We start from the raw sequence: 13,705 nt of genomic DNA on the forward strand, positions 1-13,705 counted from the left end.
AATATTTCATATTATATCAACAGCAGAGATATATTCTGTAATTTCACAATAAGATATAATTTACTTATGCATTTTGTGCAATTATATTTTTCTTTGCATTATTCTGGAAAAATAAATGATTTTCACACTTGTTAGGAATTTATTTATTCACAGGCTGTTGTCGATTTGTTTATTTAACGTATCGATTTTTCGGATCAAGATGCAAACGTGAATACAAGCTATACAACTGCGTATTATTTACTTTGTTGTGATATTGCCAATTGATTCATTAGCATACGTTTTCCTTTCTTACATGCAAACAGCCTTTCACTCGTATTTGTAACGCCACATTCGATCAGGGTGTGAACGAACGCCTTGTTGAATGGCACGAGGATTGAATCGAAACGGAACACAATGCTCCACCTGTAATGTACGCAGTTTGTACTCTTCTGCGAGTTTCCATCGAGATACTGCACATTTCCCCATGCATATATCAAGTCAACCTACGGAAAATATTTTGTACGGAATACGATATACGACACGCAAAGAGCATTACAGAGTTACAATACGCGAATTTATTTTTTGAAACATATAGCCTTTGTCATATGCTTTTCTATTGTTGTATGTCCATCTTTTGTATTATCCAATCTTTAAAAAGACATATTGAGGAGATGTTGAGATCGCAAATCTTAAATGTTAAGAAAATTGATAGTATTAATAGTTTGATAGTATAGATAGTATTGATAGTATAAATAATTTCGTGTAATTTTTACTGCAGCCAATCGAAGGTTGGTACAACAGAGAAAGTATGAGTTTCATTGAGGTTGAATCGTTATTATCTTATTTCTTGGTAACTACAACATAAATTTGTTATCAACTTTCATACATGTATTTCCCATATTCATTATTTTCTTTGAATAAGATTTAGAAGATAATAGGATGAGCAGGGCTAAATACTTTGCTAAATCTCAAAAACAAGTGAGGAATGACAGAGAAACTTGATAAATCTATATCATGGAAATAGACTGTTTATAGTCATTACTACTATTTTTTTTTGAAAAATTAGTTTATTGTAAAATTGTGACAAAGCAAGTTTCTCTATAAAAAATTCTTTATAAAAAAATTGCTATGGCCAGAATTAACTGTAACAATACAAACAGACATCTATTTTTTATTGATCTCATCATTCATTAATTATTATTATATTTTATTTCCAATAACGAAGAGATTTTTCTATGACAATTTATTAATCATTATTATACTTTATTTTCAATGACGACAAGATTTTTCTGTAGATCTTTGTTATGAATATATGCATTTTAATGAGATTTTATATAATAAAAATAATAAATATAAAAAATAGGCTCGTGTAAATGCAATATAATTTATATCAAGGCTTTTTTAATACACAAAAACAATAGTGTGCCGATAAGCAGGAAATTCCTGTTAGTATTTCCTCCAAAAAAATCTTATATTAATTAGATGCGTGTATTTATAACACGTATTCTTCTACAAAAATGAGATACATAAGCTACAATCAAAAATAAATTCCTCTATAAAAAAAAATTTTAATAACTCGAATAGCCTTTTGAAATAAGAAGCTATACAAAATAATACGCTTATTTGTTAGAAGAAGTTTGTCATTTATGTGCTACCGTAGTACGCGTGCATGTCAATACGTGCAAGATATTTTAGTATTGAGAGAACTGCAATTCTAAATCCAGTACTTTATGATTATACAAAATTTCTTTATTTTTTAGAATATTCTCTTGAGATATATAAATGAAAAATCCTCTGACATTAACACAGAACCGCTAAACGGTAAAATATTTTTTTTTGGGTGAACGAGCAATTACAGTTAATTCATGAGATGAAATTCGTTTTAATTATATAAAGTACAATATCATAAAATTCAAACATTTCAGCTCACAAAGTTTTCCTCAGATAATAAAATGATAATAAATAATAACATTTTTATACTCCCTTACAAAGTTATCGAACATACATATAATAAATAATAAAAATTATCGCTCTAAGCTAATTTTACATACTTATTACTGCGTTAAAATATTACTGATCAAAATAAATATCTAATCAAAAGTTTGAAAGTCCAAAATATAAAAGTATGTTTTACTAAATTCTTCGGTTGTTATATAAAAAAATAGTAAAATAAAATTATACTTACAAAATAAAAATAATTAAAAATACATTATCCCATTCATTAATATTTATTATACTCACTTCATTGATGAGATTTTCTATGATCATTCATTAATCATTGGTATACTTTTAATAACGAAGAGATTTTTCTGTAGAAGTAATTATAACGAATATATGCGTTTTAATAAAAGTTTTTTTGATAAAAGTAAAATCAGTTATACAGGAGATAACAGGAGAGTAAAAAATACAAAATTAAATTTGTAAAAATAACTTTTAAAAATAAAATATAATCATAACATTATACATAAAAATATATAAAAAGCGGTGTCTGCAGAGCGTCAAAATAATGCTACAGTTATGCAAGATTTATTGTGCAGCGAGGATATACGCGGTCTTTTAAATCACAGATATGGCAAATAATTTTACCGACAAGAACTATTGTGCCAGTTTATCTGGCAACGATATGATAAGGAAGATATTCTTGTCGGAAGCATTGTCAAGAAGTTTTTTCGAAGTCGGTCAGCGTAGTAACTCGAAACGAGCCTCCAAAGAAGAGTCACTTCTAAAGAATTAAAATAATGAATATTCAAATAATTTCTTCTTATGAAAGATTCAAAATAATCAGAAATTTATATTTCACAATCAATGACATCATGTATTTAAATGCGCCATTAAAGAAATTAATCAGCCAATGGCGTGATAAACCGGAATATAGATTTTTAATGACAAGAAATGACGTACATGATAAAGTTTATTTAAAAATTCAAAAATTATACATTTAAAATTAAAAATACATTAAAATGTTTTTTTATGATTCTAAAAATTTATTTTGCTATTTTGTTTATTTGCAAAATCGTTGATTGTTCCAGTGTCAATTATGAATTACCAAAAATATTATAAATATTCCAAAAATGTTTAATTACTCTTTTACAAATTATCTTTTACATGTAGCTTATATTATAATTGTGATTCGAGCGTGGCTAGTACGATTATTTGTCAAAATGATAATTGGGAGCACTCAGGAGCTGTACAAAATTTATTCAGAGTACAAAACTATAATCTCAAAGTTTTATTGAATTATAATCTATTTAATTGAACCGTGAAATTACATCACAGAAATGTCAATTTATATCACTGGTTGCAATCAATGTTTGAATTTCAATTCAAACCCAACGCTAATAGATTCAATATAATTCTTATCCTTATAGTCATAAGCGATATCTGGTGCAGCTGTTACATTTTATATGTTTTTATATTACGTACAATCTCCTTTTCAAATATGGTAATATTTTGTGTTACGTTTGAGAAATATTATTGCTATCACGTTACTTTCTACTCAAGATTCTCGTCTCGAAGAAAATTCCGATATATCTCAGTATCGATTGATGTCGTAGCAAGAAAGTTTACGAGAGAATCTCAAAGAGCGCAGCTAGGAGAAACGTTCGTTGTAAAGGAATCCTGCTGAGGCCAATGTGTTTAGCATAGCAAGCAAGTCGAGCTTCCAACGAGAGAAGCCTTGGTTCGATACAGATGCCGCATCTTGTAAAATAGAGCCACGAAACGTGAAATTCCATCTTAGCCCAGTCCCGACAGCTCGACAAAGTTTGACATCACGAAACCGGCGTCGCAGCATTCCTTCTGAGATTCATTTTGAAAGGAAGAAAGCCTTCCTAAAAAAGTTTCCATCGCACTTTAACTCGATAAATTTCCAATTAATTTTGTCTTTCATTAGATCTATTCGAGCAAACACAAAAAGAAGTAGACAAAAGAATACTTTCATTTTTTTTATATACATTGCGAGTTTTTTCTATATTTTTTTAAATACAGATTGATTTTTAATTCCATAAACAGCTTATTAACAAAGTAATGTGCGATCAACACGTAAAAACTAGCAAATACGAAAATAAAATATACGAGGAAAATGTTTATTTTGTGTTAAGTGACATTAAGAAATTTGCTGTTGTTATATGCGATAAGTATGTCGCTATGTTTTATTTAATAAAATTTTTTAATAACATTATTGTCTTATTTTTAGGAAATTTGATATTTCCATTGTCTGTTATGTAAAAATAATTTTTAAATATGAATTTTTAGGAAAAAAATATGTAAAAACGTAAATATTAATTAATTTGAAATTACATTACTTGTTTTATATCCCTCCAGCAAATTTGCAGTTATTTTATTCATTTCAGAATTATATTTTCTACCCAGTTGTGCAACTACTGTGGTGACATTCTCGACAAAATTTTATTTCGTTTGAGATTCTTTCAATTATTATTACTGGACGCAGGATTATAGCTACCCATTCATTATTTATTTATCGGCATACCTGAATTCCGAAATGCACCAAGGATGACTCAGAAGTGAGTTGAAACACATGTGTTAAACTTTTTATTGCAAAATAATGTAATTTTTTAAATATAATTTTGTGACATTTTTACTTAATATATTAATACTTTAACATGCACGACTCTTATATTTGCCTTTACTCTCTTTTAACATACTTTATTATTTTTTATTACTTATATATTGCGCTAACATAAATGTCAATATGTTTTTTTAATTAAAATCTGTTCGTCAATTTTTCTCATATTAATTATTTTTTACATTTATCACGAGATATATGATAATATCGTCAATATGTGTTAACAAGAACTATCACTCGTCTTTATGCAAAATTTCCAATCAATATCAGAGCAAACGTTCCGTGTTCGCTTTAATATAATATTGAAGCTTTATTTAATCTATATATGTATTTATACTGTTACGATTTGAATTTACATTGTCCAATAACGGCATTTGCAAGCACTATTGCGTCAATTAATTTCATTGGTTCTCAAAAATATATGTAATCAACATCATCACATTAAATCTAGCAAAAATATCTTGAAGTGAAGTGATTTACATCAATTTGTTTATAATAAAATAGAAGAAGTTCAATGTAATATAACAATTATTTTCATGTAACTTATATCATAATTTTAAATATATTATGTTTTGAATAAACAATCTATCAAAAAAAATTAAAAAAAAATTTAATAATTTCATTTTTTGAAATGATAATATCAATTTTGAAACAAGTTGTGATAGGTATGTAATCAACATATGATAATAAAATATCAAAAAGTACTCCGTAATACTAAATTTTTATATAATAAAGAAATATTTGTGTTAAGAAATATTATTATATTTTTATTTATTATAAACAAATAAAAAAATATGGCTACATGCAGATAAATAATAGAAAGAAAATAAAAATAATAGAAAGATTTAGAACGTAAAGAATTAATTCATTTTTATCTTCGATTTTTTTCCAGTATCCTATGTTATTATTGTCATTTATTTTATTACTGATTTCTTTTTTCTTTCAATAATTTTCTGATCTGAGAAATTGGAATCACGTGATCTGAAAAAAAATTATGCAGTAACGATACACTAAATAGTAATACATATACAAACACTGTGCAACGTTTATACGAGAGTACTAACATTCGTTTGCTGAACAAAGATAATTAATATAGAGTTAAGATTGCAACACCAAATTTTTTATGTTAAATATTTTTGGCGCTTGGCTTGTGACACAAAAACAATATTATTGCTTAGATTGAAACAGAATTATTACAGTCGCTCCATTTCTTTTACTTCCTCGCTCTCAAGTCCATTTTACGAAATGTTATTATGAGTCTGAACCTAGTGATACTAAAACAATCGTACAAAAAGTCGACGAGAATGATAATGTTTCTTAATAATAAATTTATAGATTCGAATTTTACATCGTAGTACCTTTGCATATAGGATACACATAGAAGAAAAATAAAAATCTCTTTGTTATATAAATCTAAATTATTGATTAAGCCTGATAAGAACTCGATCAGCCTAATCATCGTTTCTGAGATCCGATAATCTCAGGTACTCGCAACTGACCGGCTTACATATAAGAACAGAGAGCAGTCTCTCGATACACATGTACTTGGCGTGAAATACTACCATATCTTTTGATGGAAACTTCCATTTCGGACTTTACATATCTCCGTTCATAGGGCACATATATAGGAAGAATAAAAACACTTTTATTATGTAATTCAAACCCATTATCGTTCGATTAAGCCTAACAAGAACTCAATCGATCTAACCATGTTTCCAAGATTCAATTATTTTGCAAGTAATTGGCTCGCATATATGTAAATACATATATGCAGTTATGCATTATGCGTACATTTAGCGCGGGACATTACCTGATAAATGATTATACCACACACATAAATCTAATAATATTTCAATTTATTTTTTCCTTATTGTCAAAAAAGAAGCATATAATATGATACATTTGCAAAAAAAATTAGCAAAATAACACATCAAAAAATGATGAATTTTATTTTTATGCATCTATGCGCGCGCGCGCACTTCTTCGATCGACCATTTCTATCCAAATTTTTGTAGACAGCTATCATTTTTGCATTTACCTATTCCCTTAAATTTACTAAGTGCATTAGATAAGCGAGAGGAATCGTTAGATTCAATTAACGAGCAAACGCACGTTCGTGATGTTGTCGTTGTCATAATCGTCGTACCAAAACAGCACTCGAATAATCTCCATGACTGTAACTTGGAGTAAACAGTTACCAGTTATAATTGCATAAACATTAGAGAGACGCAACAAAATAAACCCGGTGAAGATAAGGTTCTACATTCTAAACTCTGGAGATGCAACGGAGACGAGAGGCTAGTGAAGGAGAAACGGAGAAGTAGTGTTTGTTTCTGTGTAGATGACAACTACGTCGAAGTTGCTCGAAGCATTCGTTCCCTACGTATAAGAATCTATTTAGTTAAAAGAAGGTGTGGTGCCGAACAGACCAATCCGACCGGTTCATTTGTCCTCCAGCCTCCGCTAAGCATTTCGTTTATTAGTGCGCTGTTTCAATCGAGACTCAGTGACAGAGAACCAACTAAACGAGAATCGTCGATCGGATCGATAGTGTATCAGTTGTACGAGAACTGTTGATCGTAAACGTCAATACCTAAGAGTTGAGACATTCATGTTTCCTTAGGGACACACGTGCTGAATATTTACCAGACATACATCCACTGATTATTTATCGGCAATATCAATAGATAAAGTTTCTAAGAGGTACTTCTTTGCGAACGACAAGATGTTGATGCCCAGCTTCCGTAAACATTGGAACGTTTGCGCCTCCGATATTGCTCGGAAAACGCACAATCCCATAAGATCGATCGTAGAGAATATCGTCGTCGAGCCCAATCCTAACAAGAAAGTGATCGCATTATCTATTGGTGAGTTTATTCCACGTGTAGGAATTATTTTATTATAAGTCTCTCTAATTATAAAAACACTTGTTTTGTATGAGAAGAATTTTTTTGATCTTAAATTGATATTTAAGAATTTTTCTAGCGATACCTTACTTGTATTATAATATTTACAATTCATCATTGATTCTTTGGAATTCTTGGGATTACTACTTTTGCGCTGTGTACAAAAGATTAAACATAGAAATATACAAAATAGTTTATTATGATATAGGGAGATGCTATTAGCGCTATTTATTCTATCTTCGTCTACTAGAAACAAGGATAGCGTGACATAAATAGCGCTGATGTTCGCCCCCCCGAACGTAGCCGTGGTTTAAACAGTTGTTTTTCTTTTTTTACGCGGAGTAAGGATGATCGTTTTTCTTTAAAATAAAAGGGAGGATTATACGTCATGGATTTTTTTTTAATGAAAGCGTGACGCGTTCAAGCAAAATTATAATTCGCGTTTAGTGTCACTGATGAGAATGGATGTGATAATTAAATAGCTTAAATATATTGAAGATTAATGTATAAAAGATTGAATGCATAAGGATGAAAAATACAAAATTATTAATTTTATTCGTTTTATTTACGGCACTTTGTGAAAAACGTTACGCAAATAGGGGGTCACCTATAAAGGCTTTGAATACCGGCTTTGTCGGTAAACGCGGGTAAACGCATACAAATTGCAAACTTTCGCTGTTCCCTGTGAGTACGGTTAGATCCTCAATATGCATGATCTACGGAGCTTGATGTGAAAAAAGTTTGACGGATTGGTGAAAAATGGAAGGTTAAATATATCCCATGCGAGAAAAATATACTAGAATATGAAAAAACGCATTTTGAGCAACTCTAGAGATTCAACTAGGAACTGGGTTGAAAATACCGAACTGCGTTCAATGCGACTTATTTGTTTTTTTTTAAAACGCATGAAATATCTATAGAATTTTTCTGCGTTATCTTTGGAATAACTTCATAAATTCATTTTTACTGCTATATACTAGTCTATTATCATCGTATCAAATTTTTGTAGTATCTTTTATAAATATTTGGAATCGGTATCCACCTCCTCCTCCTGAAATTTTTTCCCTTTAAACAAGAGTTAATTACGTGTCGTAATATTTGAAATCTTTTTTATCATGAAAATGCATTGATATACTGCTACAATCTACGATCAAACTATAAACTTGATATAAATTATGTATCATTTTAAAAAAAGTTTACAAGATATAATTATTTTACTAAGTTAAATAAATGCCAGTTATTAATAACCCATTTATTTATATTTAATGTATTTTCACACACATTTACAGTAAATTTTAATAAAGTTTTATATATCTCTATATGAATTATTAATATATTTATATAGCATATTTGTATAATTATTAGTGTATTTATTGTTCAATACAAAGATGTATAGGCTATATGAGAGTCAATGTAATTAAGTATAAATATAAGAACTATAATATGATATATTAAATGTATAAAAAAAATTCTATAAATAACACATTGTAGAACATATTACATTACATGTTTCGGCTCTTGGATTGAGCCATCCTCAGATAATACAAAATTCACAACCTTAAAAGTCATTTCCATAGAAAATTCATCATATATAGCGATATTGATGAATGCCTCAATGAATTATTTGCAAGCAATTTACCGATTGTTCGGAATTTCATGATATTCTAATTAAAAAAACATATTTGCTAACCAATAAATAAAAATAAAAAATTGAATTAAAATCTGAATAAAATAAAAATCTTTTAAAATATTATTTACTTTTAAATCTGTAAAAACCAAGCAAAAATATCATCTCAATAAAACACTTATCAATGTGATCGCAGTTATTATTTCTTAAGAAGAAATACTTCGTCAAATTCATTATAAAATCGTGTAAAATATAAGAGGTAATATTACTAGTCAGATAGTAATAATACAATGTAATACACAGTCACTATATTAAAACTTGATAATCTGTACAGATCGAATTTTCCAGAAAGAATTTTTTTGAAAGATATGTTAACAGTAAGGTTGACTGAGAAGCAATTAATAGATTGACAAAATAACTAGATAAGAACAATGTCAAATTTTGTTTATAATCGATGTATACGTTTTTGTGGAGGTTCTCCGTGTCTGTTTGGAGATCAAGACTGTTTTTTGCTTTTTAATATTTAACATTTCAGAAATTAAGCATTTATTATAACATGGCTCTTCATCTAATATTTGTATGTTATTCCAATCAAAATCATATGTCGTTTGCAATCTATGTTCGGTGATTACAGAACGGATAGATGTATTCCAACGAATATGATTTCGGTGTTCTGTAATTCTGATTTTTAACCGTTTGTCCGACATATGATACAACACAATCTTTGCACATAATCTTGTATATTACATTGTTCTTTGACCAATTTAAATGAGAATCCTTTTGTACCTTAATGAACTTACTCAATTTATTACAACTATAATATGAAACTTTAATATCTTCTCTATTAAATTTTTTGAATTTTTCTGTTATCGATGGTACAAAGAGCACAGTAACCTGTGATGTAACATCCTTTGTTTTATCAATATTGTTCATACAATCACGTGCTCCCGCTCTTCCATGCTGAATGCTCTAAAATTGAGTGTGTAAAAATGAATTTAATGAGATAATCGTTCTCTATTAGTATATTAATCAATGTAAGAAAGATTCTTTTGATAAAATTCAGAGTCAGATAACAATAAAGCTCTGTGTACCAAATCAAAAATTATACCCTTCTTTTGGGAGATAGGATAATTTAAAAACTAATTTAAAAAACTCCCCGAAAAAGTCGGTTTTTGATTTGAGTTGGAATTGAAGATTAAATGTTTTTCTTTGACTTTCTATGATCGTAACATAAAGAAAATTTAGTGAGTCAGAGTCTACTTCTAAAGTGAATTATAGACGTGAGTAAAACGAATTAAAACTTTCAAAAAAAGAATTGATTTCAGAGGAAGGCACAGAAACTAAATCGTCAACATAACGATAATAAAAAAGAAACTAATTATTGTAAGATAACAAAGACATTCTCTCTAATTTTTGTATTACTAAGTCTGCAAAGATTCGATCTGTACAGATTATCAAGTTTTAATATAGTGACTGTGTATTACATTGTATTATTACTATTTGACTGGTAATACTATCTCTTATATTTTGTGATGAATTTGATGAAGTATTTCTTCTTAAGAAATGATAATTGCGATCATGTTGATAAGTGTTTTATTGAGGTGATATTTTTGCTTGGTTTTTACATAATTTAAAAGTAGATAACATTTTAAAAGATTTTTATTTTATTCAGATTTTAATTCAATTGTTTATTTTTATTTATTGGTTAATAAATATGTTTTTTTAATTAGAATATCATGAAATTCCGAACAATCAGTAAATCACTTGCAAGTAATTCATGATCTCTGTGAGACATTCATCATTATATAAATTGGAAAACTTTCATCACAATTTTTCTTTGACGATGGAATTTTAAAGTTGTAAATTTTGTATTATCTGAGGATGGCTCAACTCAAGAGACATGTAATATAATGTGTTTTACAATATGTTATTTATAGAATTTTTTTAATACATTTAATATATCATATTATATATCATATTCTTACATTTATACTTAATTATGTTGAATCTTATGTGCCCTATATATATTTTTTGTATTGTCTTTTAAAAAATTAAGAGCCCTGTATCATTTGTTATTTGATTTATACTTATTGTAATATTATTTAGAATAAATTATAATTCGTAATAATATCTAGCGTCGGCTCTCTAAGAGGCTTTTTATTATAAATTATTATAATGTAAATTATTTTATAGATTATAATGCATAAAAAATAAGCTTATATTTAAACGTTATTTTATTTTTATTGTTCATTTATATCGTTTATATAAATACAATCTATTATCATATTTCAATAGTTATATTCGCTTATGCTCTAAAATATAGAATTCTTAAATTTAGGATATAAATTTCTATATTCGTATTAATATTTATTATACATTTCATCGTGTTAATTTTTTAATAATTCAATTAAAAATGCGGGTTAACTTGCTTCCTTTCATCTCTCTCATTCAGAAATAATAAAACTTATCATGCAGTTTATTCTAAAAAATATTGGTACGCATATACGCGATGCAGGATAGAAAATATTTCGTTTGCCGACTTTCTGTGTATTTCTAGAGGGAATAACTTTTTCAAAGGTTTACCGAATAACAGTTCGAGGCAGTGGAACAATCGCGATATGCTTGGCCCGATCAAATTTCTACGCCACTTATCTTCAAAGAAAAAAAATTCAATAGAAAAAAAAGTAATGCTTTTATAATGCTGAAGATTAATTCAATAAATAATTCTAAATAACAACAAATATTAAATATAATTTTTCGTTTATATTCGGTTACGTCTTTTTTTCATTTCATGAAAATAACTAATAATTTTTTTAAATGTTAGCTTTCATAATATTCAAATAAAAATTTCACATATTGTTGAAATTTTGATTTTAAGTCACGCTTTTCAGAAAAAAATATTATTTAATGGTATAATATTTAATATGAAGAAAGCATGTTAAATCGAATAAGTAAAAATATTGCTCTCTCATTTTAAAGTTGATACTCGAAAAACGTAATTTTTCTTATTAATTATTATGTGACGAATTATTATAACGTGAATGAGTTAAATAAATATTATTCTGTCAGTCATCAAAAGTAAATTAAATTTCCAATTTAATTTCATCAAAAATAATTAAAATCATCGCAATTCTAAAAGATTTTTTTAAAGATTGCCAAAATGATAATGACATTTGATCATATCAAGACGTCTCTAGATATGACCAACGTATCAATATTAGCAAATATTATACACATGACATACATAATTATGCATATTAAATGTAGGCCAATATTTGATGTGTGCAACGAAACATTCGTATACATTCGTCTGGAGGCGTTTCAAAGGATATATTCTTTTTGATGATATTATTTGATATGTCTGCAATAATTTTCTATCAAATTGAACAATAATTTTTCCTTTCTCTAAGAAATTCAATTTTTGGAATTATATCACTTTTGAAAAATAAGAGAGCGACATGTTCTCTTCAATCAGAAACTTTGTTTGTGGAAACTGACAGCAGGGATGAAAAAGGTTATGATATACGCCGTCTGATTGAATACACAACTAAAGCACCGAGAATGTTTGTCTGCGAGAATTAATCGCACATTTTTGTTCTTTTTAGTTTTTTAACTTTCTTAATTTTTCAGAAAGTTTCTTAAACCTCTCCTAGGACGCAATTTTAACTATCCAGAGGAGTTTTAAAAAGCGATGAAAAGTTAAAAGGCGATGGTAGTGACGCGTGAGTCCCCTTAACATTTGCAGAACACGAGTAGCACAGAATGCGGATGTGTCAGAATATATCGGAAAAACGTCCTCAACAAATTTTATAGTGGAATAGAATAGAACTGACATACAAGCACGCTAATCTAAATATATTTCGATACACAAATCCCAACCGGATGTGCCAGCGGCTGTACACATTTTCAAGAGCTTTCTTTTGTTTTATACATATGCAATTCAAAGAAGATTACAGCATCGAAAATAGAATGACAGTGACATAAAAATTTTCATATAGTATTACTTTTTGTTTCTGTAGAAAAATAAGGAAAAATAAGGAGTATAATAAAATAATAAGATACTAGTATAAGAATATCTTGAATTTTTTTAAATAAAAATATCCAAAAATTCTAAAAAAATTTTGATAGAAATGAAAAACTTTTTAAAAAATTTTTCATATTAAGATACAGTATACTAAATATAGTACATGTATGTAACAAAATATTTCAGAATTTGTGCCACTTCTGATAAATTCATGCTAAATTCTAACTTTAGATCGTTCATTCGTTAGCTTTAAATTGTTTTCGTTTCAAACCTACTACTCGGACACAATTTTGTCACGGAAAAAAGTTTTCTTTTAGACAAAATCACAAAATCGCATTACTTGTACGCAAATTTTGGGATATGCTAAGTATATATCTCGTATATCGATAAAATTTCAATGTTTGATTTCTAAAAATATTTTAAAACAGGTTTTCAATTCCATAATATTAATTAATAGTACTCTTCGAATTGTCAACAAATATTTATTAGTATTATTAATTATATAAAAAGGGCTATGTAAAATAAAAAAATTTGACTTAATAAAAAAATTTCTTTACCCAAAAGAGATGCATATATATATATAT

At 27.8% G+C, this 13,705-nt stretch overlaps 1 protein-coding gene across 1 annotated transcript in view; it reads left to right on the top strand.

Moving 5' to 3' along the window:
- The first annotated feature begins 7,091 nt into the window (after positions 1–7,091).
- Positions 7,092–13,705, top strand: part of LOC108693615 (tyrosine aminotransferase) — an 18,867-nt gene continuing 12,253 nt past the window's right edge. The window contains exon 1 of the mRNA XM_018202648.1: positions 7,092–7,431. Within this exon, the coding sequence (XP_018058137.1) occupies positions 7,290–7,431 (142 nt within the window). The 5' untranslated portion in view covers positions 7,092–7,289. The remainder of the gene's footprint in view (positions 7,432–13,705) is intronic.

The sequence above is a fragment of the Atta colombica genome, unplaced genomic scaffold, assembly GCF_001594045.1.
Source record: "Atta colombica isolate Treedump-2 unplaced genomic scaffold, Acol1.0 scaffold96, whole genome shotgun sequence".
NCBI lineage: Eukaryota > Metazoa > Arthropoda > Insecta > Hymenoptera > Formicidae > Atta > Atta colombica.